At 51.6% G+C, this 21,875-nt stretch overlaps 2 protein-coding genes across 2 annotated transcripts; one reads left to right on the forward strand and one right to left on the reverse strand.

Annotated features, from left to right (window-relative positions):
- The first annotated feature begins 1,048 nt into the window (after positions 1 to 1,048).
- DPP7 (dipeptidyl peptidase 7) lies at positions 1,049 to 21,216 on the forward strand. The gene is given in 14 exon segments (XM_042879327.1): positions 1,049 to 1,166; positions 1,169 to 1,246; positions 1,426 to 1,539; positions 3,688 to 3,827; positions 4,186 to 4,349; positions 6,075 to 6,210; positions 8,523 to 8,604; positions 10,046 to 10,212; positions 11,286 to 11,346; positions 18,155 to 18,273; positions 18,349 to 18,505; positions 18,691 to 18,755; positions 19,662 to 19,732; positions 20,838 to 21,216. Coding segments are annotated over 14 exon segments (1,614 nt in total). The 3' UTR covers positions 20,980 to 21,216.
- On the reverse strand, positions 11,693 to 17,409 carry LOC122184404 (kelch-like protein 9). Its single transcript, XM_042879328.1, has 4 exons — positions 16,375 to 17,409; positions 14,871 to 15,123; positions 13,365 to 13,525; positions 11,693 to 12,271 (listed from the first exon to the last, which is right to left on the reverse strand). Exons 1-4 carry the CDS (start codon positions 17,407 to 17,409, stop codon positions 11,894 to 11,896), a joined length of 1,827 nt encoding a protein of 608 aa, XP_042735262.1. The 3' UTR covers positions 11,693 to 11,893.
- Positions 21,217 to 21,875: the final 659 nt, after the last annotated feature.

Raw genomic sequence — 21,875 nt, forward strand, 5'->3', positions numbered from 1 at the left:
GAATAATCGGCCTGGGGCAGACGAGGACAGATTGATGTAATTTTAAGTGAAAGGCCAAAATACAAATAGAGGCTTTTAAAACACAGGCCTGCAGGGATCAGTGGGGCCACAAGGTCACACTCAGCCCTGCTCCCTCCAAGGGGTGCTCGAGGAGCTGGCCCAGGGCGGGCAGTCTGAAAGTGACATGGTGCTTCTGTCTGTGTTTTTGGGGAAAAAAGTAAAAAGCTCAATAGTATTAGCTCTGCTACGAGGAAAGGTTGAGGGAACTGGGCTTGTTCAGCTTGCAGAAGAGAAGGCTGCAGGGAGACCTCATGGTGGCCTTCCAGTACTTGAAGGGAGCGAATAAACAGGAGGGGGAACGGCTGTGTGTGAGGGTGGATGGTGATGGGACAAGGGGAATGGTTTTAAAGTGAGACAGGGGAGGTTTGGGTTGGATATGAGGAGGAAGTTTTTGAGCCAGAGGGTGGTGAGGCACTGGCACAGGTTGCCCAAGGAGGCTGTGGATGCCCCATCCCTGCAGGCATTCAAGGCCAGGCTGGATGTGGCTCTGGGCAGCCTGGGCTGCTGGTTGGTGACCTGCACACAGCAGGGGTTGGAACTGGATGAGCACTGTGGGCCTTTGCAACCCAGGCCATTCTATGATGCTGTGATTATTGACAGGGGAGAGACAAAACCGGATCATTTATTTCTCTTTTCATGTATCAGAAAGCTTTAGCTTTTTGTTCCACCCACAAGCAAGAACTTTCATTTCTGAAGATGCTTTTTGACTGCAATAGTTACACAAAAGGCCTCACTGAAGAAACCTTCCACTCAGCCAGCCAACTTCATCCCTCAGCATCTCTGGATGCCCCACACTCTTCATAAAGGCCTGTAAGGAGAACAATTATGTTCCTCTTCTCTTAGAGCCCTGAACCTCAAGGCTCCACTCCAGCTCTGGCTTCACCCTGCGCTGCCCACACCGGCTCCCTACTCGCACACGGGCGGCGATGGCCGGAAAAAAGACCCCGGCGGATGCCCCGGTAGACAACATGGCGGCGCCGCGGTAGGCATGGCGCCCACGCGGTCACGTGAGGAGAGAGGTGTTGTCACGTGCTGCCGCCGGAGTCACGTGCGCAGCCGCCGGTGGTCTCCACGCGGGCGGTCAGGTCTGTGTGCGGAGCGAAGCGGGGCGCTGCTATGGGAACTCGCTCGCCTCTGCTGCTCCTCTTCCTTCTCTCGCTTCTGCCGCCGCGCCGCGGCGCGCCCGGTAGGTGCTCGAGCTGGGCCCCCTCGTTTCCCCCCAACCCTGGGCACCGAGCCGCCCCTTCCAGGCTGGAGCCTGCAGTCGGACCGGGTGGCGCCGGGCTGCTCCGCGCTGCGCCGGGCCGTGGGGCGGCAGCGGGCGCTGCCGGTGTCTCGGCGCTGACGGTTCGTTCCCTCCTGCAGCCGCCCGGCTGGCGGGGCCCGGCCTGGAGGAGCGGCTCTTCCCTCAGGTGCGGGACCATTTCCGCTTCGAGGCCGGCGGCAACGAGACCTTCCCGCAGCGGTACCTGCTGTCAGGTGGGTGCCGAGCCGGGGCGCGCTGCCGGGTGGGCGCCGAGCGGCGGGGGGGGGGGCGGGGCCGCGCGTTTCCCACTGCAAACCTTGGCCCCCTTCCCTTGCGCTCCCGGAGAGGCGCCCCCCGTTCCGTGCTTCCCATCACTGACAGCCCTACAGCTGCAACGCTGTCCTCAGCTTCCTGCCCGAGCAGCGATCTTCTGGGGACAGACGGAGAGAGGAGGCTTTTCCGACCAAAACGTCGTCGCTTTCATAATAACGTCATTAACCGGTGGCAGGTGTGCTTGAAACCCGTGTGCCTGGGGGAGATATGGAGCGGGAGAGCGGAGTTGTGAGCAGCACCGGTGCAGAGCTCAGGCAGTGTGCCTGGCACACCTGCTGTACCTCACCTCACTGCCTGCCAACTCCTGTCACACAGCACAGTCTTCACTGACACCTGGTTATGTGAGTGGCACTCTGGGATCGGTTCAGCACAGAGATATCAAAGCACCAGGAGAGATTTTGATAGCGTGCCCAGGGCTGGAACTTCACAAATGGCCCTTTGGTAATGGAACTTTGGGATCATCTGCTTCAGAGCATTCATTTTTTAAAGTCTTATGTTTTACCTACATATCCTGCTGGGGCAGATTCTGTAAATGCAGAGCTGAATAGCAGCTGTGAGAAAAAGCACACTGAACAGTTTCTTCTTCTGCTTCTTGTGCAACACAAGGCTTTTCATGTTTCACAACCAGGCATCTGACTGGCTTGAGGTTAGCTGGCAGTTACCCCAGATTTCAACCTAAAAATAGTGATCTCTTTAAGCAACCTGTAACAGAATCACAGAATCCTTACAGTTGGAAGGGACCTTTAAAGGTCACACACTCCAACTCCCCTGCAATGCACAGGGACGTGCACAGCTACATCAAGGTGCCCAGGGCCTGATCCAGCCTGGTCTTGGAAGTCTCCAGGGATGGAGCTTCCACCACATCTCTGGGCAGTCTTTTTGCCTCATGTTGTTGCTTACTACAAGTCAGGCTGGATAGTGGAAGAATCTCTTCTCCATAGGTGTGGTTGGGCACTGGCAAAGGCTGCCTGGGGAGCAGTGGGGTCGCTGTCCTTGGGGGCGTTCAGGCAGAAGGTGTGAGCTGACCCTGAGGGATGTGGTTAGTGGGCAGCACTGGTGGTAGGCAGACGGTTGAACTAAGTCATCTTAGAGGTCTTTTCCAACCTCAGTGGTTCCACGATTCTGTTGTCTGATACAGGAATCATGGAGCATATTGCAAGAAATACCAGAATAAGGACAGCACTTCAGTTTCCTGCCTTTCTAAAACCTGGCACTTTGTTAACAAAGAGTAGCAATTTCACTACCAAAGCATTTCAAACCCGTTTCTAAGCCGACACTCACTCTGGCAAATCTGCATTGAGAATGCCAAGAATTAAGCTCAGGAAATTCTTTGCTGCAGTTGTGTTTGTAGGACAACCTGTTGGAGGTTCCCCTTGGTTGATGAAATCTGCGTTTAAATGACAGTCTGAGATCTGTTGTTGAAGAAGGCTGTTTATTAACCCCTTTAGTTCGTGTGCAATTCAAGGCTAAGCTAAAAATGTTTCCTGAAGCCAGCAGGCACCAAGGTAGTGGTGTGTTACACAAGCAAGCATCGCCTTGTCAGCCAGCTTATCCTGCTGGTCTCAGTTTGTGTTCAGTTACAGGCAGGTTAAAGTAAGCATTGCTTACAGCTCTGCTCTGTGTTACACATCACAGTAAGAGCAATGTAAAGAGGCAGACAGTTCTCCAACATTCATTTTGTAGGAAAAATGAACTGTGCCAAAATGATGGTTTGGGCTGAAAAAAGGTACGTCACATGGAAATGATGGCAAAATTTTGGCTCATCTGGAGGCAGCCATTTCCAAATGTGTTGCAATACTGACACTTTTAAGGGTTTTTAGGCAGAAGTGGAAAATCAAAGCCACGTAGTGGTCTGATGGGAGCTCTCACCCCTGGGCAGGGGAGGGGTTTCTGTAGCATGGTCTCTCTGACACCTGCTTTCCGAGCACAGCCCTTGGGGATCAGCCTGTTCACAGTGTTTCCTTGTAAGCTTCTGTGCAGACACACCGAAATGAGTCCTTTTGTGCTCTGACACATTTCTCATGTCTTCTCTCAATTGTCTCATTCAGCAAAGTTCTGGAAGAAAGGATTTGGACCAATCTTCTTCTATACTGGCAATGAAGGCGACATCTGGACTTTTGCTGAGAACTCAGACTTCATATTTGAATTAGCAGAGCAGCAGCAAGCTCTTGTGATTTTTGCTGAGCACGTGAGTATGGCAGTCGTTGTGCATGCTGAAGAATTGTGCTAACGTTACCAACTTCAGCTTTCTCTGTGTCCAGAAGAATAGCAGCATCTCTTGCCATGAAGCTGGGGCATACTTGCCAAGGGTTTTCTCATCATGGCAGCAGCTGTTTTTTTGTCCATCCTCACTAGAGTCTAGAGAATACATCCTCGAGGTCTCTGTTTATCTCATATAAGACAGCTTCAGAGACAAGGCACTTGCTCAGTTACAAATGAATTAGTGGGTGCTGTGTGCTGTTTCCACTTCCTGTCTGTGCACACTTCTCCCAGCAGTGAGGGCAGGGAGACACCAGCATTTCTGCAGAATCTCTCTTTTCTTTCAGAGGTACTATGGGAAATCTCTTCCATTTGGACTTGAGTCAATGCAGATAAAGAACACTCATCTGCTCACTGTGGAACAAGCCCTCGCTGACTACGCAGTGCTAATTACTGAGCTTAAGCAGCAGTATGGAGCTGCAGGCTGCCCTGTCATTGCTTTCGGAGGCAGGTAAATGTTGTGTATAGTTGTACCCCTCTCTGCATCCTTTCCCAGCCACAGTTGTGTTATTCTTATAGGTCTGCTTGCCTTTAAAGCTTGCTGGAGGGCCAGAGCTCTAAGCTGTTCTGTAGAGAGCAGATGTGCTTGTGGCTGAGCTCCTTGGGGGCTTATCCCCAGGGCGCAGTCAGCTGTCCCATAAAGAATTAGTCTTGACTTGTGATTGCCTTTGAGAATCTTTGCTTTGGATACCGAAAGTTTCTAGGCATCTTCAGTGTCAGCCAGAACCCCAGAATGTGGGAAATTGTACCTGCAGGATCAGAACATTCTACGTGAAAAATACAGCAAAATAATAATCGGTAAAATATTCTTTTGAGAGACCATCTGGCTATTTATTGAAAGAAGCCTCTTTAGCAGCATGCAGACTTTTTCATTGTAGGCTCCTTTCTAATCCTGCTCTGCACTGTGCTGCCTGGTTGCTTCTGCTTCCTAGCAGATATCCTTCAGAGCTGCGTTGGTGTCGCGCACATCTCTTCCCATGTTTATACAGAGAGATGCTTCCCCTTAAAAGGTTTTCAAGGGAGGGGCTTCTCAGGCATTGCAGCGAGTTAAAAAAGCATTCAGTCACGGTTATGCTTCAGCAGACCATGGTGGTATCTGTACCACGACCACCAGGACAGAGCTGGTGTGAAACACGTCAGGAACAGTCCTGGGCAGGGAGGGGTGTGAACAGTCAGTCCTGCAAGCTGTTACACGGCAGCTCTTGGTGTTTAAACTAGAGCTAAATATGCAGCAGCCCTGAACAGCACCAAACCTGTCTGCAGAATGTAGGAAGTATAGCAGTATTGGAGCAGAACATTTCCATAGGGAAGAAAATCCCCCTTCTGTTGCTTGTAGCTTTGCTAGACTTTAATCAGTGGAACCAAAATTTCTTGTCAGGTTTGAGCTACAACCTGTTTCCAAGGGTCAGCTTAGAGAAGAATCCATTGTTTTACAATTGAGTGGGACTTGAATACCTCTGAACTGTAAGTGAAGAGCTCAGAGTCAGACCAGTTGTTAGCTGGGTGTGAGGGCTGTAACACCCCCAGGAGTGTCCTGAGTAACTCCTCAGCAGTTTGCATCTGAGTAACCTTTGTGCCCTTGGGATTATCAAGCAGTCCTCAATACACCTGCAGATCTGTGGCCTTGTGGCTGAAGCTCTCGAGGTGGCTCTGAGATTTCATGTGACCCTTGTTAACATCTCTCATTCTTTGCTGTGCTGCTGCTATGTGGGCTGCCCAGGATGGCCACCACCCACCCCTTAGCACTGCAGAGTTGCCTATTCCTGATCAGGAATGCCCTCTGCTTGTTAGCCCTTGCTTAGACAATCTTTATAATCCTGTGTGGGAAATGTGTCCTCTTCCCCCATTAAGCAATGACACTTGAGCCCCAGCTGGCTCTGTGCTGCAGCTGTCAGGTCTCAGAATGCAGTGGTGTTGGATATTGAGGCAGCATTTAGCTTTGTCTGTAGAAGCAAATTGGGCTCCTGTATTCCTGCAAGAATTGACTTGAGGGTCTAGGGGGCAGATGGTGAGAACACAATGTGCTGCTCATCAGCCATACCTGGTTCTTTTTTTGTTCTCCACATGAGGATGGGTTTCCTTAAACTTGAGCTTGTGACTACAGGCCTGAACACCATCTTTATAACATTAACTGTCTGTTAAAAGAAATAACGCTTTTCTCTCTCTCCTGTTCCAGCTATGGAGGAATGCTGAGTGCTTACATGAGGATGAAATACCCAAATGTTGTGGATGGGGCATTAGCTGCCAGTGCTCCTGTGGTGTCTGTGGCTGGGCTTGGAGATCCCACTCAGTTCTTCAGAGATGTAACAGCAGTAAGTGGAAGCTCTCTTCAGGAACGTTATCCTTCTTCCTGTAAGAAGTCAGGGTTTTTCTTTTAGTGCCTTTAACCAGACAGGTACTTTCACATTAACCACGGACTGCTGGGCAGACCTTCAAGGAAGAGCAGTGGCTGGAGCTGTGATGGCTGCTGGTTGCTGTGCTTGTGGCAGCTCAGGGCCCCAAGGCACTGCTCTCATGAGCAGCATAAATTGGTTCTAGCACCTTTAGTGCCAATAACAGTTCCCTTTCCCATTTCTAGTCACTTAGCCAAATTACAAGCCTGAAAGTTTCCCTTTGTGCCTGGCTGAAACCTTCGGATCATACATTCTTCAAACCCTCTTCCAAAAATATATTTTGCATTGGTATGGATTATTTACAGCAGGTCCTTAGTTCCAGAATTACATTTTTCAATGAAGAGTTTGAAAATCTTCATTTCACTAAAAAAAATCTGCAAAGTGTCCTAGGTTCACTTAAAACCAAATCTTAATTGTCTTTCCACATTCTGAGGAGATCAGGATACCCAGGAAGGTGGTATTGCTGATAACTGACTTGCATTTAGTTCACGTGGATAGAAATTTACTAGCTGGTACGATTAAAAGCTTGTGGGAGTGCCTCTTTTGCGTCTTTCTGACATGAATTTCTAGATGTGGGTGACACACGTGGCTTTGTGTGAACTGTTATGAAATGGGGTCCTTGTGACCTTGTTGCATACATTAAACCTTATTTTAATGCAGGCATTTACAGCACAGACAGCACTACTGGTAAGCGTAAAGAAAGAAGAGTTGTTGAAATAAACAAACTCAAGCACTTGAAACTTTTAAGTATTTAAAGAGCAAAATACATCTTGCCTTAAAATTGCACATTTTAAAGCAAAATATACAGTACTGCTCCATTATGTAACGGGCTTAGCAGTGGGAATTCTTCCCTGGAGGAAGGTAATTACTTCTAAGAAGCCCTGTTCAGCTGACAGCTCTTGCTTCAGTTATGAATGTGCTGTGAGTCATTACACCCCTGAAGGTGGGGCTTTGACCTTTTTGTGCGGAGGAAAAAAAATGTTTCTCGTTCATTTTAAGATATATTCTCTGCAATGGTAATTCAGCCCCTGGGCTGGGATCCTAAACAAGCTCTTCATGCTGTTCTCAAAGTAATTCCTTCCACCTTCCACATGTTTAAATTGCAGCAATCTGTACATCTGAAGGCTGAATTGTGCTCTTCTCAGTGGAAGAAGCAAACGAGTGCCCCAGAGATGTTGATGCTAATTGAGGCACAGAGCTTTCATGAATCATTGCAGGAGCTCTCTTCTGCTCTCTGCTTATGAGTGAGTGCCTTGTCTGAAAAGAACTTTCTCTGTGACTTCTATTGAGTCTCTCCAGTACATTTCATGATACTGCAGCTCACTGGGGAGGGGGAGCGAGCAAGGGCCATACATGCTATTTTTTTATGGCATTTATGAGACCAGGTTCTATGTGCCCACTGTCCTCCCTACAGCCAGAGCAAAGGCTGCTGTGTAAGGACACTGTGCAGCAGCGTGCTGCAGAAGGGATGCCCATGTAAACTGCAGAGTGATTTCTGCAAGACTTTCAGACAGAGAGGAATCAAAGAGAGGTGCCACAACTTCATTTGAGGTGGTGTCATTTTGAGAAAAGTTCCTGGGTTACCTTCCATTGCTCTGAGGCTGAGGGCATCGTGAAGGAGCCCTGCTAGTTCCTGTTGTTACTATAAAGCATGCGTTGCTGGCAGGTGGCAAACCGCCTTACAAACTGCTAGAACAGAAAGAGTTTGGGTTGCTGGAGCCTTCAGCACAGGAATGGCTTGTGGCAGCAGCCACAGCCCTTCAGACATGCCTTGAAGTGCTGCGTCAAGGGGTTTAGCAATGTTTTTCCCAAGAAAAAATGACAGCTTCCTCGGCCTTCTGGCTGGTTGTGGTTCTCAGCCCCTTGTGGCTCCTGCTTGTAGACACAGGGCAGTGTGAGGACAGTTGTGTTTTACAGCAGCAGCTCTGGGGCTGAGCAGCCAGCAGCTGTTGGTGTGATCTGATGGCTTCGCGTTCAGTCTGACGGCTCCCCTGGGCACGCAGGGTTCTGTCTGACAGCAGATACCCGGTGCAGCAGCCGCTGTGAGCTGTGCAGGTGTAGCTCATGCTGGGATGAGCTGACTGCCCTGAGCTGGAGGCAGGAGCGTTGGTGTCACTGCCTCTGGAGGTGCAGGCTACGCTCCATCCTCTCCAGGCTGGTAAGCTGCCACCTCCCAGTACTGCTGTATGTCCTCTGTGCAGCTGTAACACCGCGACTTTTCTGCCCTTCAGGATTTTCAGAAGTCCATCCCAGGCTGCGTCACTGCTGTCCGCAGAGCCTTCCAGCAGATCAGAGATCTGTTCCTGAGCGGAGGTAAGGACAAAGAGCCGTGCAGCAGGCAGGCCAGGGCTGGGAAATGAAGTTGGTTCCATTTCACTTCTGTTAGGTCTTAAACTGGTTTGGCTGAATTGGTGCAGATGCCCGCCTGACCTTTCTGCTCGTGTAATTGATATTTTTATTTGATGAATGGTTTTGGTTAGTGTCATGATCAGTAAGTAACACTAAAAAGAAAGCATCTCTATGGACTCTCGTTAATGAAACTAGTTTTTCTGCAGTAAAAAATAAAAAATAAAAAAATCCACAACATCTGTATTTTTATTTTTTTGTATTTTCATCTTTCAGCCAGTGCTTGTCCTCAACAGCCATGCTGTTGTGACTTGTTCTGGTGAGTGTGACCACAACATGGTCCATGTCACTGGACGTACCTGAAAGGCAGTGTACGCCTTGTGGCAGCCAGCAGTCTCTTTCATTTCCAGCACTGGACAGTTAGGATCAAGAACAGAGACTGCAATTTCGTCCCTTTAGACCAGACAGGTATTATGGTTCAGTGCAGCTTTTTCTGGGAACCCTGCATGGCCTTGGAGCCCCTGTGATGAGTTCATGGTCTGTTTGCTGGGCAGCCTCGAGCTGCCCTTGGTCCCAAACCACTTGTAGATGTGCATGACAGGAAGTACATTATTCTGCAGTGGCTGAGGTACTTGAGATCTGTCTGGCACTGTGCTTTCTGTAGCATAATGGTTGTACTTAAGGTTGTGTCACTCAAGTGAGTATCCAAACATAGGTGCAGTCGGGCTCCAGTGGGACAGCTCACTGAATAGAATGAGGACAGACAGGAGCTGACAGTGTGGAACATGGAAGATGGAAGGAGCACCTTCTCCCAGCAGAAATGCAAAACTATCCAAGTACATCTGGAACTAATTTCTTAAAAGGTAGATTTCCTGACTCCAGCTGAACTTTCTGTATCACGTCAGGGTTTGAAGGCCCATCTCAGGAGCCCTTGGCGGCTCTGTGAGGATTATTGTTGCCTGGCTTCTTTTTCCTGCTGAGATATCTGTGCTGTACTCTGTTCTACTGCCTGAGCCCAGCTCCACAGCGAGCAATGGTGGGAGCCAGCAGTGCCAAAGGGAGCAAGAAGGAGCTTGCCAAGCAGGGTGCTGGGCAGGAAAGCCTTGTAGCGAGCAGTTTGGACTGCATCCATCTGGGACGTTCTGGATAGGAGCTGCTGCTGCCACTGTGTTCCCCAGGGAGGTTACTGTGAGATGAGAGCTGTGGATCAGCACAGGGTCAGGAAGCCACAGCGGAAGACTGTGCCTGAACATCTGTGTTTGTAAACTTAGGTGTAACGTATCCTCCCCGCTGGAAAGCTCACCTATGTGTCCCAATATCACATTACTCCAAGTGAAACAAGATGCTGAAGCCTGATCACAATTTACTCTGTTGAAGTTTGTGCCTTTCATTTTCCTTCCTTCTGCAGCTTATGATGAAATCAGCAGCAAAATGGCCACATGCAACAAGATTTCTAGCAAGGAGGATGTTTACCAGCTTTTTGGCTTTGCTAGAAATGCCTTCACCATGATTGCCATGATGGACTATCCTTACAAGACCGATTTCATGGGGCACCTCCCTGCTAATCCAGTGAAGGTGAGTAGCAGGACGCAGGTGGGAATTGCTGTGAGTGCAGGCTGGGTTGTGCACCTCAGGGACCAGAGCTGGGGGCTGCACGGTGTGGAGCAGCACCAGGTGTGCAGCACCAGCGATGGTGATGTGAGGAAGCAGTGGTGAATGTCACAGCCCTTCCACTCCGACAGTAAATCTGCATATTTTAATTGTCTCTGAAATAGCGACTGCTGTTTGTAATGCAGTGCTGGAAGGCTTGCTGAGCCATACCTGTGCTCTGTTTGCTTTGAACGCAGAGGCCTGTGCAGTTGCACTGGCTTCAGTTTTTTGAAGGCAGAAAACCTGCAGCTTTTCAAAAGACTGTTTTGTTGTAGCCCACGTTGACACATTTCTATAGGCACGTTTTTCTTGGCAGAGGCCTGAAAATAAGGCTCCCTTTTCTAGAATCCCCAGGGAAGATGGCGTACGTCAGAGTGCAGTGTAGAGAAATGCCTGCCTCTGTGAGGGCCAAGTGTGGGGAAAGGTGCCTGGGAGGCTTACAAACACCAGTTTCTTTCGAAAAAGGACCCTGATCACCAGTCACCATCGCAACTCTTGGCTTCTGCTTTGCTGTCAGTCTGATGCTGCTGATGGGTCTTGATGTGCCTCTGGCCTTGTGCCGAAGAGATCAGCTGGGATGTAGGTTCAGATCTTACCTGGAGCAAAATGCGTGCATGGAATCACACAGGCTGTGTTGTGCAGGGGCACAGAAGATGCTGGCCGGGCCATGCAGTTCCTTTCTAGGGTCTGTTTAAAAGTGGTGGAATGGAAGTAACTGTTCTAAGTTTGGTTGAGAAGGGACTTAAAATACTCTGATTGGAGGAGGAAGGATCTGTTGGTTGTCACTGGCCTCTGCACAGCTGCTTTCTCCCTGTGCCTATGTATTTTTTTTACTGGAGGGAGAGAGAAAATAAAAAAATAAATGTTGCTTTTGGCCACTGGAAAGCTGCTGAACCATCAGCTGTGCAAGCAATGCTTTTAACTTCCAGCTTAGCCCCTCTGCAGGGTAGACTGTTGTGTGTCCTGTCTGCAATTTGCTTGTACCATGTCTCATGCAGGTTGGCTGTGAACAAATCCTTGCCCACACAGACCCAATTCAAGGCCTAGCAGCTCTTGTTGGTGAGTTACTCTTATCAGATGGATTTTTTTTATGTAAAATGCTGTTCTCCAGAAGCACCTGTATGTAGAGTTGTCTTGTTGTGTGGACTGTGTATTGTGGGAGCTGGTACAGCTCCAGTTTTCCCCTGGGATGTTTTGTACTGTATGAGTTTTGGCCATGGCAGCCCCTTACACTGCTGACTGTGCACAAGATGACTTCCCAGGCACTCCGTTCTGATGGGTTTACCCAGGCTCTGGTTGGAGCAGTTACTGGTCGAGTCACAATCACTGAAGGAGGTTCTCTGCTGGTTGAGGACAAGGCTGTTGTCACAGGGCCCTGCAGTTGCAGTTCTAACTGAGTGGCAAGACAGTCTTAATTACCTACACGAGTATTTAATTTGTCAGTCAGCAGTGTTAGTAAGGAAAATATTAGAGGCTGATTCCAAAGTTCTTTCAGGAGTATCAATTCAAAATCACAGCTAAAACCGTTTGGCTGGGGAGCTAGACAGGTAGGTAAGATACTCAGGTCTTGGCAAATGCTGTCCCATCTGACTGAGCTTTCCACATCCTACTTCTCCTGTCTCTTAGCAGCTGACAAGCTGAGGCTTGGTTTCTCCCTTCCGCTGGTGAGGCAGCACTCTGAGCCTCTCCCCAGCTCACCAGCTGCGTTCGCTTGGGGCAGCTTAATCATGCAGGAGGCGTGATCAACCAGAGCTCGAGGCAGGGAGCTGGCTTTCTTCCATACCTGCCCTTTGGTGTCGTACAGGAAAATGCTGTTGTCTTTTTGCATGTGCTGCAGCAATCCACCCCCCGTGAGGTAAAGCATCGACCCGTGGGCTGTGATGCTGAACTGGCAGCGGCTGAACGGGGACAGCGTGAGCGTTGTCCACTGATCGCTTACAGGGCAGTAACACTCCGTCTCACTGACGTGAATCCATTGCTCCACCTGCAAAGAACCAGACCAAAGAGACCATCTGACTGTGCTTCAAGTGGTGCCACTGTCGTGTCAGGCTTATTTGCTTTGTGGTGAGGGAAGCCCAGTGTCTCAACACGCACTGAATGCGGTGGAGCTCAAGGTGCTGCATTTTACAGTCCAAATTTTGCAATCAGAGCATCAAAATAAATGGAATAAAATACCAAAGTTCCATTGAAGAATGCCCTAACAGAGCTTTGTTATTCTTGGAGAATGAATAGAATGAGCCATGGGGACCTACTGGGAGTGATTTAACTGAAGTCCTGCCTGCACTGCATAGACGTAACACATTACTGAGGACTCATCTGAAGACAGCTACAGTGAATTGAGTTGTGGGAGGCGACTGAGCTTGTGTGGTTGGAAGAATCGGATGTCAGATGTGATGAGCCGTTTGGCTTTATGGATCTCTGTCAATTCTCAGTGAAGAAGTGCTTTAAGATACCTTTGTGCCTTTGAAACAAGCAGCATTAATGTTGGGCTGAGCCACAAGCCTTCATGTTTTCCAACAGGGGTTGCTGAATGGCCTGTCAGAATTCACTTGTCCTGGCTGCAGGGAAGGAGCATCTCCCTGTTGGAGTGTGAGTCACCTCCCCAGCAGGCTGCACTGCTTTCATGGATGGGCAATCAGTCTGAAGGGGCTTCACTGGCATCCCAGGATTTAAACCCATCCCTCCTAAAATCTACTTGTGGTGTCCAGTGGTGGACTGGTGTCTTCACTGCAGTCCATTTCTCTCCTATTTGCCAACCCAGCACAACCAGAGCAGGCCAGGTAGCGTTTCTGGGACAGGTGCACAGCCAGTTACGTGGCATTCTCCTGCAGCAGCAGGCTGCATCTGCACCCTGTGCTTTGCTTTGTGCTCTTGCACATAGGGTGTGACAGCAGGGCAGCTCTTAATGTGCACAGCTGTAATGGCAAGCATGTTTTCTTAATATAGTGTGACTGATGTGCTGCTGTGCCAGTCCACCATCGTTACTGTCCATCCCTCTGGTGTAGTGCACCAGGGCCCAGCCGTACACAGACTCCATTTTGGATCAGTTTTGGTATTACAAGAGCAAAGGGACTTACTCCTTTCAGTGTCCTTCCTCCGATGCAAAAGATGCCATCTTTGGTGGCAGCCATCCCGTGATCACAGCGGGGGAAGGTCATGGCACAGTTGTGCCTCCAGCGCCGGAGGCGAGGGAAGAAGCTGAAGGTGTCTGCTAAGGTTCTGCCTGCTGAGAAACCGCCTGGGGGAAAAGCACAGGGCTGGAACTCTGTCTGTCAGTCTCAGGCATCCACCAAACCCTCTGCAGTACCAGCAGGGCTGATGTCATGTGATATTAAAAAACAAAAAACAACAAAACCCTGAGCTTCCTGGATGTTTTAAAGAAAGGAACCTGTTCCAGTTCTGTCTGAAGACTGTTTTCCACAAAAAACTTTTCTGTTGGGGTATTCAGGGTGTAACCAGGAACCGTGAGCCCCTCTCTTTAGGGACTCTGCCACAGGATGCTTTTTTCTTTTTTTTTTTTTGAAAGGAAACCACCTGAAATTCTCTGAGCTGTGGACCTTTGTCAGAAGGTCAGAGCCACTCTGCCATTGCTGTTGTCATCTTTGTCTCTGCTAGGTTCTCCCTTTGTGTTTTGGGGTTGTGTTACAAAAAGCTCCTTGCAGAACAAAGGTGCTGCTGCTGGAAGAGTAAATACCTTTAATTTTCTGCTTGTTGAATTCCAACCTGCAAAGAGTCCTTGCAACCAGCAGAGATGACGCTCCAGTTTGGGCACATGCCCATCTCCCTGAGCTCTGTGCATTCTCTGCGTGAGTTGTGGTTGAAGCCCAGTGGGCAGCTGAGCCCCACACAGATGCATGCTCACTCCCTACCAGTGGGAGGGGGAAGAGAAGTGTGTGGGGATAAAGATAAAACTCATGGATTGAGATGAAGACGGCTTGCTGCGTAAAGCAGAGGCTGTGCATGCAGACACGGCAAAAGGAAGAATTTGTTCGCTGCTTCCCATCAGCAGGGAGATGTTCCAGGAAAGCAGGGGATGTCATGTTTTCCTGAAAGGAAATGCCGTCGCTCCCCGTGACTGCCCTTCCTTCTTCTTTCCCCCCAGTCCTATTGCTGAGCACAGTGCTGTATGGTTTGGGATGCCCCTTTGGCCGCCCTGGATCTGCGGTCCTGTCCCCCCTGAGCTCCTCGTGCAGCCCCAGCCCCTCACCGGCAGGGGGATGCATTCCTGGCTCTGAGGGAGCCCTGCTCAGCAGCTCAGTGGGTTAGTGTCACATCTCCCATGTCCATTAACAGCTGAGTTTAATCCCATCTGCAGCACTATGGCTGCCTGCCCCTGCTCTGCCTTCCTGCCAGCGAGGCTTTGGGATTTTAGCAGGACTGCAAGGTCAGAGCTAAGCAGGAGTGTGAATTTGCAAGCAGGAGGTGTTGCATTTAATGTTGTGGGAAGAAAACAGGTCAGGCCATTCAGGTTGGCAGTGGGTTTGTGTTTAATGGAGCTAGACAAGGATGTGAGCTGTGTGTGTTACCGGGGTGGGTGCAGGCTTGGGCTCTGGCAATAAGCTGGTTTGGGATAGATTTCTCACCTGAAATGTAGAGGATTCCCTTGTGGTTTGCGCCTGCGTGGTCAGCAATAGGGATGGGGAGGGGAGCTGCAAACTCCCACTTGTTGGCAGCTGGCTGGTATGACTCCACGGTGTGGGTGAGGGTCCCCAGCAGCGTCCCACCCCCCACCACAAAGATGTGGTCAGACAGCACGTCTGCGTGGAAGCGCGTTCGCCGCTGCAGCATGCTGGCGAGCCGGAGCCAGGAAGCATCGCATGGGTTGAAGCGGAACACCTGGAATCACAGCACGTGGGAGACTGTGAGCTGAAGGCAGGCACCCGGCTTCAGGAACTGATTGATGCAAGTTTTCTCGAGGCTGAAGGAGAGCTGAACAGCAGTGCCTCTGTTGGAGCTGACGCCCTGCAGCCCCGTGTGCCCTGAGCAAGCTCACGTGAGGCTCTGCTGCTGGGAATGGGCTGCCTTCCTATCTGCAGCAAGCAGGAGCTGGAATGCATTGGTTTGATGGAAAAATGTTAAGCTACGAATGCCAGCCAGCACACATCTACTGAAAGCTGTTTTTTACACCTCTGCTTCTGTTTGAATGTGCAGTGAGGAGGGCAGCTGAGTTTTTTACGTCTTACCCAACCTTAAACAACCCCCTGAGCTCCATCCTGTTGTCTTGATTAGCAAGCCCAGCTCATAGGAGAGTCCTGTCTGCAGAACCAGGTGCTGTTGAAGCTAGGCATGGGCTGTGGCCCTGCTGCATCCCTGAATGTGTGCCACTGCTGCTGAGCCACCTCCTGACTTTGCCTCAGGGAAGGAAATGCCGCTTGCAGCTGCAGAGTGCAGGAGGCTTCAGTTTGTGCCCCCAATGGCAGCGCCTGCCGCAGCAGCAATAGGTTGGAGGTAACATTTGTGTGGCTGCTTGATGGACTGCAGAAGTGGCTGAGCTCATGATGGCTCTGTTTGGGTTAGGGGGACAGCTTACAGTGGGAGCAGATGAGATGGGGCAGGAATTGACCACTTACCAGAGTTTGGAACCTGCATTCCCAAGGGCTGCTAATACTGCACAGGGCTCTAGAAGGCAGTGTGAGCAGTGTGCCCTGCAGCCCAAAGGGCCAGCTGTGCCGTTGGGTGCACCTGGGTGAGCACTGCCACTGGGAGGGGGGGGGGGGCTGCCCCACTGTGCTCTGGAGACAGTGATAGGGGCAGGGGGAAACAGCTGTCAGGGGAGGCTCAGGTGGGGCTGAGGAATTGCTGTGCCCCATAGGGCTGGATACTGCACAGCTCCCAGGGCAGCGGGCACGGCCATGAGCTGCTGGAGCTTAGAGAGCACAGGGACACCGCTTTGAGCCATAGGGCTGGGGGTTGGGTGGTGCTGCGTGGGGCTGGGTTGGGCTCGGTGATCCCTGAGAGTCTGTTCCAATTCAGGATGTTCTGTGGTTGTAGCATTTTAACGTGGAAAGGTGAGAAACCTACAGTGAGCAGCAGAAGGATCCCCTTCCTCCCCTGCCCCTTTCCGAGGCTGAAGGTTTCCTCGCTTACCTCGTTTGATGGCTGCTTTCCTGTGGGATCGAATGTGCTCTGCCCCCCCAAGACAAAGAGGAAGTCATCGATGACAACTATGCAGTGGTTGTACAGGGGCATGCAGAGGTCCCCGACTTTGCGCCAGGCGCCGCAGCTCTGCTCTGCAGCCCACATCTCCCTGCAGATGCTGTTGGTGCTGGTTCTGCCGCCAGCGATGAGCAGTGCAGGGGAAGCGGAGCGGAGGGCGGTGTGCGGGCTCTGCCGGGAGGGCCTGGTGCAGAGCTGGAGGTGGGGGGTCAGGGCGTCCTGGAGGAGCCGGCAGCAGCCCCAGTCCAGCCTCGTCAAAGGGATTTCCTGGATGTAGCGCTGCAGATCACAGAAAGGAATGAGAGGGAATCTGACGCGTTTTAAAATGTCCCCCATGTATTGCAGCCGCCTGCGGTCGTGCTGCAGCCAGCTCACAGCAGCTCTGAGCAGCTCCAGCTCACTGCTCCCCTCTGTGGTGGTCCTGTCTAAGATTTCACAGAGGGTTCCTCTGTCGAGATCCTTCAGGCTCTGGGGATTGGCCAGGAGCTGTTTGAAATGCTGCCCTACGCAGCACATGGCCTTCTCTCTCAGCTGTGCGGGGCCAAGTTTTTTGGCAATGCGTAGAATGTCCATGCAGTTCTCACCGCTCAAGCAGCTTTCCAGAAATCGGAAACACAGGCTGATCACCTCTCCAACCAGCAGGGCTTCTGCAGCCTTGAATGTCTCCTCCACGTTCTGTAAGGAGAGATCTAATTTGTTGGAGTAAATGAAGCTGAGGATGTTGCTCAGCCCCGCGGCACTGACAGCATTGAGACGAATGCTTCCATCCACACTCCCCGTCCTTGTCGCGTTCCCAACAAATAGAATCTTGCAATAATTACTTGCTGATGCTAAAATGATCTTGTGTGCTGGAAAGCAAACCCCTTCTGCCTCCAGTGTTACATCGCACAGTGCTTTCTGGGCGCGAAGCCTGCTGATGCCTTGCAGAAGTTTCTCCAGGTAGGTGTCAGACCCGAGGCTCCCCATGCTGCTCTGCAAGCCAGCAGCATTGCTCTAAAAGCACGTATGCCAGGAGCAGCCCCAGGTCTGCAGGTTCATGCTCCAGGACAGCCGAGGCGGTGCTGCCTGCACGCAGACCTCCCTGCAGTGCTGGGTCCCGCACGGCGCTTGTGGGTCCTTTGGCTCTGGCAGCAGTAGGCAGCCACTGGTGTAACTGCATTCCTGCCCTGCTGTCCGGTAACGGCCCCTCTGCACAAAAGCAGCCTGTTCCTCCAGCGCTCCCCAGCAGTGCTTTGCTGGGCAGGTGCTCTTTCATCAGGCAAGCCTGCACATGCCGGCCTTCCCTTTTTAAACAACAGTGAAACAAAATCCTGTCTAGGATGCACTCCCCCACATCGGCCCTCGTGTTCAATTCGATGCGTTCACACAACGGCAGTTTTTAGGGAGTGGGGTGGTCGCAGCAGTTGCACCCATCGCGGTTGGGTCTCAGGAAGATTCCCACGCACGGTGCTGGAGAGTTGGGTTGGAGGTGGAGGGGCTGAAGAATGGGTCACAGCTTCTGGGGTGAGCAGAGCTCATTGCAGAGTGGGCTGTAATACACAGGCAGCGGTGAGGTGTAAAGCTGTGACCGTAACCTACAGCTGGTGCTTTGCTCTGCACCTGCTGCAGCCCCGGCCACCCCCCGGCTGGTGCTGGTCTGCAGGAAGCCTGCGGATGCAGCGGCAGAGGGCACCACACTGAGGGGTCTGTCTGTGCTCTTCCCACTTGGCAGGGGTGTTCTACAACTCCTCCGGCTCGGCGCGGTGCTATGATGTGTACCAGCTGTTCCGGTCCTGCGCCGACCCCACGGGCTGCGGCACTGGTGCGGATGCTGAGGCCTGGGACTACCAGGTGAGGCACTGGGGATGCCAGCAGGGATGCTGCGCCGCCAACTCCTCCTCCATGCCAGCTCGTGTTCTGTTTCAGGTGTGTACCGAGATCAACTTAACTTTCAACAGCAACAACGTGACAGACATGTTCCCTGAGATGCCCTTCACAGAGGCCATGAGAGAGCAGTACTGTTGGAGCCGATGGCGAGTGAGGCCGCGAGCGCAGTGGCTGCAAATCAACTTCTGGGGAGGAGGTGCGTCTGCTGCGGAGGTGCCACCTGCTCGGCCCTTCGTGCTGCTGTGCAGCTCTCCCTGTGTTCCACCTGGCTGAGCTCTATGGGGACAGACACAGCTTGAGATGGAAACAGGAAGTTCTCGTCTGTGTTTGCTGCAGTTGCTGGGTAGGATGAGGCTCTCACATGTCACCTTTGAATTTCAGACCTGAAAAGTGCAAGCAATATCATCTTTTCAAATGGAGACTTGGACCCGTGGGCTGGAGGTGGGGTAAGTGCATGCACTGCTGCTGCCAAGCAGAGAGAGCTGCCTTTTGGGCAGGATCTGCCCACGGCCCGTTCAGAGCAGCCCTGCTGGTCAGTGTGAGCCCTTGTGAGTTTCTGCATGCGGCTGTTTTATGCCGCAGTCTCTGGGGACATTAATAACAGGCACTTGGAGCAGTGAGATGCCACAGCCAGGAATGTTGCTGTGGCAGTGGTAGCTTCAGGAGCGGTAGGCTCAGTGGGAGCCCCAGAACCTGGTTGGCCTGCCCCAACCCTGGGGGTGCTCAGGGCTGGGTCAGATGCGGCCCTGGGCAGCCTGCTGGATGGGAGGTGCACCGACTGTGGCAGGGCTTAAAACTGAATGGGCTTTAAGGTCTCTTCCAACCCAAACCACTCTGTGATCCTATAATTCTAAGAACCTGTTGCAATTCTGTTTTGAGACAGTCTCGGTCAATTCAGTGCTCTGTGATTTCTCCCCTCTCCACATACATTGTGAGATCAGGCTGTTGCTGTAACCAGCAGACAAAGCAAGAAGCATTTCAGTTTAGATTCAACAAAACTTCTGAGCTCTGGTTAAAAAGGACCCAAAGCAGGATGCAGAGTTAGTTGAGCTCTTAATTATAATGCAGGCATCCCTTGCTGCAGGCTGCCTTAGCAGTGCCAGCAGCAAAAGGAGCAGGTTGCTTAGAGCAGGTCGCCATGAGGAGCCAGCATTTTCAGCCTGCCTGTGCTGGGTTAGGTTGACAGTTCCCATCTTGGCCCACACATCCTGTGAGCACGGTACTGGCTGCACCATGGATCTCTTTACATGCTTTTCCCCAGTCCTTCCCAGCTCTTCATCCAGTTTTCAGAACTGAGGTCTGGTTTTGCCTGGTCACCTGGTGAGAGTTTTTCTCTGCTGCTCTCATTCCAGATAAATAGCAGCCTGAGTCCTTCGCTGACTGCTGTGACCATTCAGGGAGGTGCTCATCACTTGGATCTGCGGTGAGTATGTGTGCACTGACAGCTTCTGGCACTGATCTTTGGCAAATTCCTGCTACCCTGGGCCAAGGACCGAGGAGATAATATTATCTAAGCAGAACTGGATACCATGATGCTACAGCATCACTCAAGAAGAATCCTTTTTTAAACCTAATACAAACGCTCTTAGAGTCTCAAAGAATAATAGAATACCCTGCATTGAAAAGAACCTCAAAGGTCGTCCAGTTCCAACCCCCTGCTGTGTGCAGGTCACCAACCAGCAGCCCAGGCTGCCCAGAGCCACATCCAGCCTGGCCTTGAATGCCTGCAGGGATGGGGCATCCACAGCCTCCTTGGGCAACCTGTGCCAGTGCCTCACCACCCTCTGGCTCAAAAACTTCCTTCTAACATCCTACCTCAACCTCCCCTGTCTCACTTTAAAACCATTCCCCTTGTCCCATCACCATCCACCCTCACAAACAGTCGTTCCCCCTCCTGTTTCTACGCTCCCTCCAAGTACTGGAAGGCCACCATGAGGTCTCTGCAGATCCCTGCAGCCTTCTCTTCCCCAAGCTCAACAGGCCCAGTTCCCTCAGCCTTTCCTCACACAGAGCTGCTCCAGCCCTCTGCTCATCTCAGTGCCTCCTCTGGACCCGCTCCCAGAGCTCCACGTCCTTCCTGTGCTGGAGCCCCAGGCCTGGACGCAGCGCTGCAGATGGGGCCTCACAGGAGCCAAGCAGAGGACGACGATCACCTCCCTCTCCTGCTGGCCGCCCCTTTTTCATGCAGCCCACAACACAGCTGGCCTTCCGGGCTGCAGGCGCTCACTGCTGCCTCACGTCCAGCTTCTCACCCACCAGGACCCCAAGTCCTTCTCCGCAGGGCTGCACTCAAGGAATCTTCCCCCAGTCTGTATCAATACCCAGGACTGCCCCAACCCAATGCAGCACCCTGCACTTGGCCTTATTGAAACTTACTGGGTTTTCATGGGCCCACTTCTCCAGCCTGTCCAGGTCCCTCTGGATGGCTTCCCTTCCCTCCAGTTCATTGACTGCGCTGCTCGGTTTGGTGTCATCTGCAAACTTGCTGAGGGCGCACTCAATTTTTCTGATGCTTCTGTTGTCCCCAGGGGACACAACCCAGCTGACCCCCCATCTGTCATAGAGGCACGCAAGTTAGAAGCAAGCATCATCAGCAGCTGGGTGAAATCTGCAAGGATGGAAAGAGCATGGGAGAAACGCTCCGGAGCGCTGGGCAGCGGCTGGCAGTGAGCGCAGCCATGGGAGCCATGCTCAGGAGCTGCTGGGCTGCAGGCAGAGCAGAGCTGTGCTTCTGGAGAAGGTGCTGCCTTCTCTGCCCCAGTAATGGAAATTCAAGCAGGAGAAGAAAACCAAAAAGCCAAATTACTGACTGAAGTCAGAATCATGTTGCATGGGTTTCGTGCTCTTCTGCTCATAATGGGAAGCTGCTTGAAATGGTGGAAACAATAAAATTTTCCTGAAGGCCAAGGAGTCATTGCTGTCCTGAAGAACGCGTTGAGTAGGATGAAGGTAAACTATTAGTCATCCCCTGTTTATTTTCTCTGTCTAGAGGAAAAGCGGAGGTATGGTCATTACATATTTGGCCTCACAGGTGACCAACTGCACATATTGCAGAATTACAGAACTGTAGGGGTTAGGAGGATCCACTGAAGATCCTGTTTGGTCCTACAGCAGGCTTTGAGCAGGCTGCACGGAAGACATCCAGGCAGGTTTGTGCCCATCTCCCCTTGTCCTGTCACTGAGCAGAGCCTGGCCCCATCCACTTGACTCCTGCCCATTGAATACTTACAGTCACTGATCAGATCCCCTCTCCCCTTCCCTCCTGCAGCTGAACAGCCCCGGGGCTCTCAGCCTTTCCCCATCAGGAGGTGCTCCAGGCCCCCACCATCTCTGCACCCTGTGCTGGGCTCTGTGCTGCAGGTTGGTCTGCTCCAGTCCTCACCCGCTCAGCCCCATTCAGTGCTGTGGATTTTGGTGTTCTCTTTTGCTGTTGTTTCTTAAGAGACACAAGAAAATAAGACGACAAAACACAAGATCTGCTTGGTGAGAAATTGATTTGCAGAAATCCTGTTCTGTCCCACTGTCCCTCAGGAGCCACACGTTAGTGAGTAGAAGCACAGTTATAC

This window comes from Lagopus leucura, unplaced genomic scaffold, assembly GCF_019238085.1.
Source record: "Lagopus leucura isolate 7727_CA_CO unplaced genomic scaffold, USGS_WTPT01 Super-Scaffold_100022, whole genome shotgun sequence".
In the NCBI taxonomy this organism is placed as follows: Eukaryota; Metazoa; Chordata; class Aves; order Galliformes; family Phasianidae; genus Lagopus; species Lagopus leucura.

Bases quoted from the DNA above. Each gene is read 5' to 3' on its own strand.
- LOC122184404 (XM_042879328.1), bottom strand. From the start codon at position 17,409: ATGGGGAGCCTCGGGTCTGACACCTACCTGGAGAAACTTCTGCAAGGC. The intron at 15,124-16,374 runs GTAAGCGAGGAA...CTGTGATTCCAG, and splicing joins GAAAGCAGCCATCAAACGAG to GTGTTCCGCTTCAACCCATG. The intron at 13,526-14,870 runs GTGAGAAATCTA...CTTTTCCCCCAG, and splicing joins GGGAATCCTCTACATTTCAG to GCGGTTTCTCAGCAGGCAGA.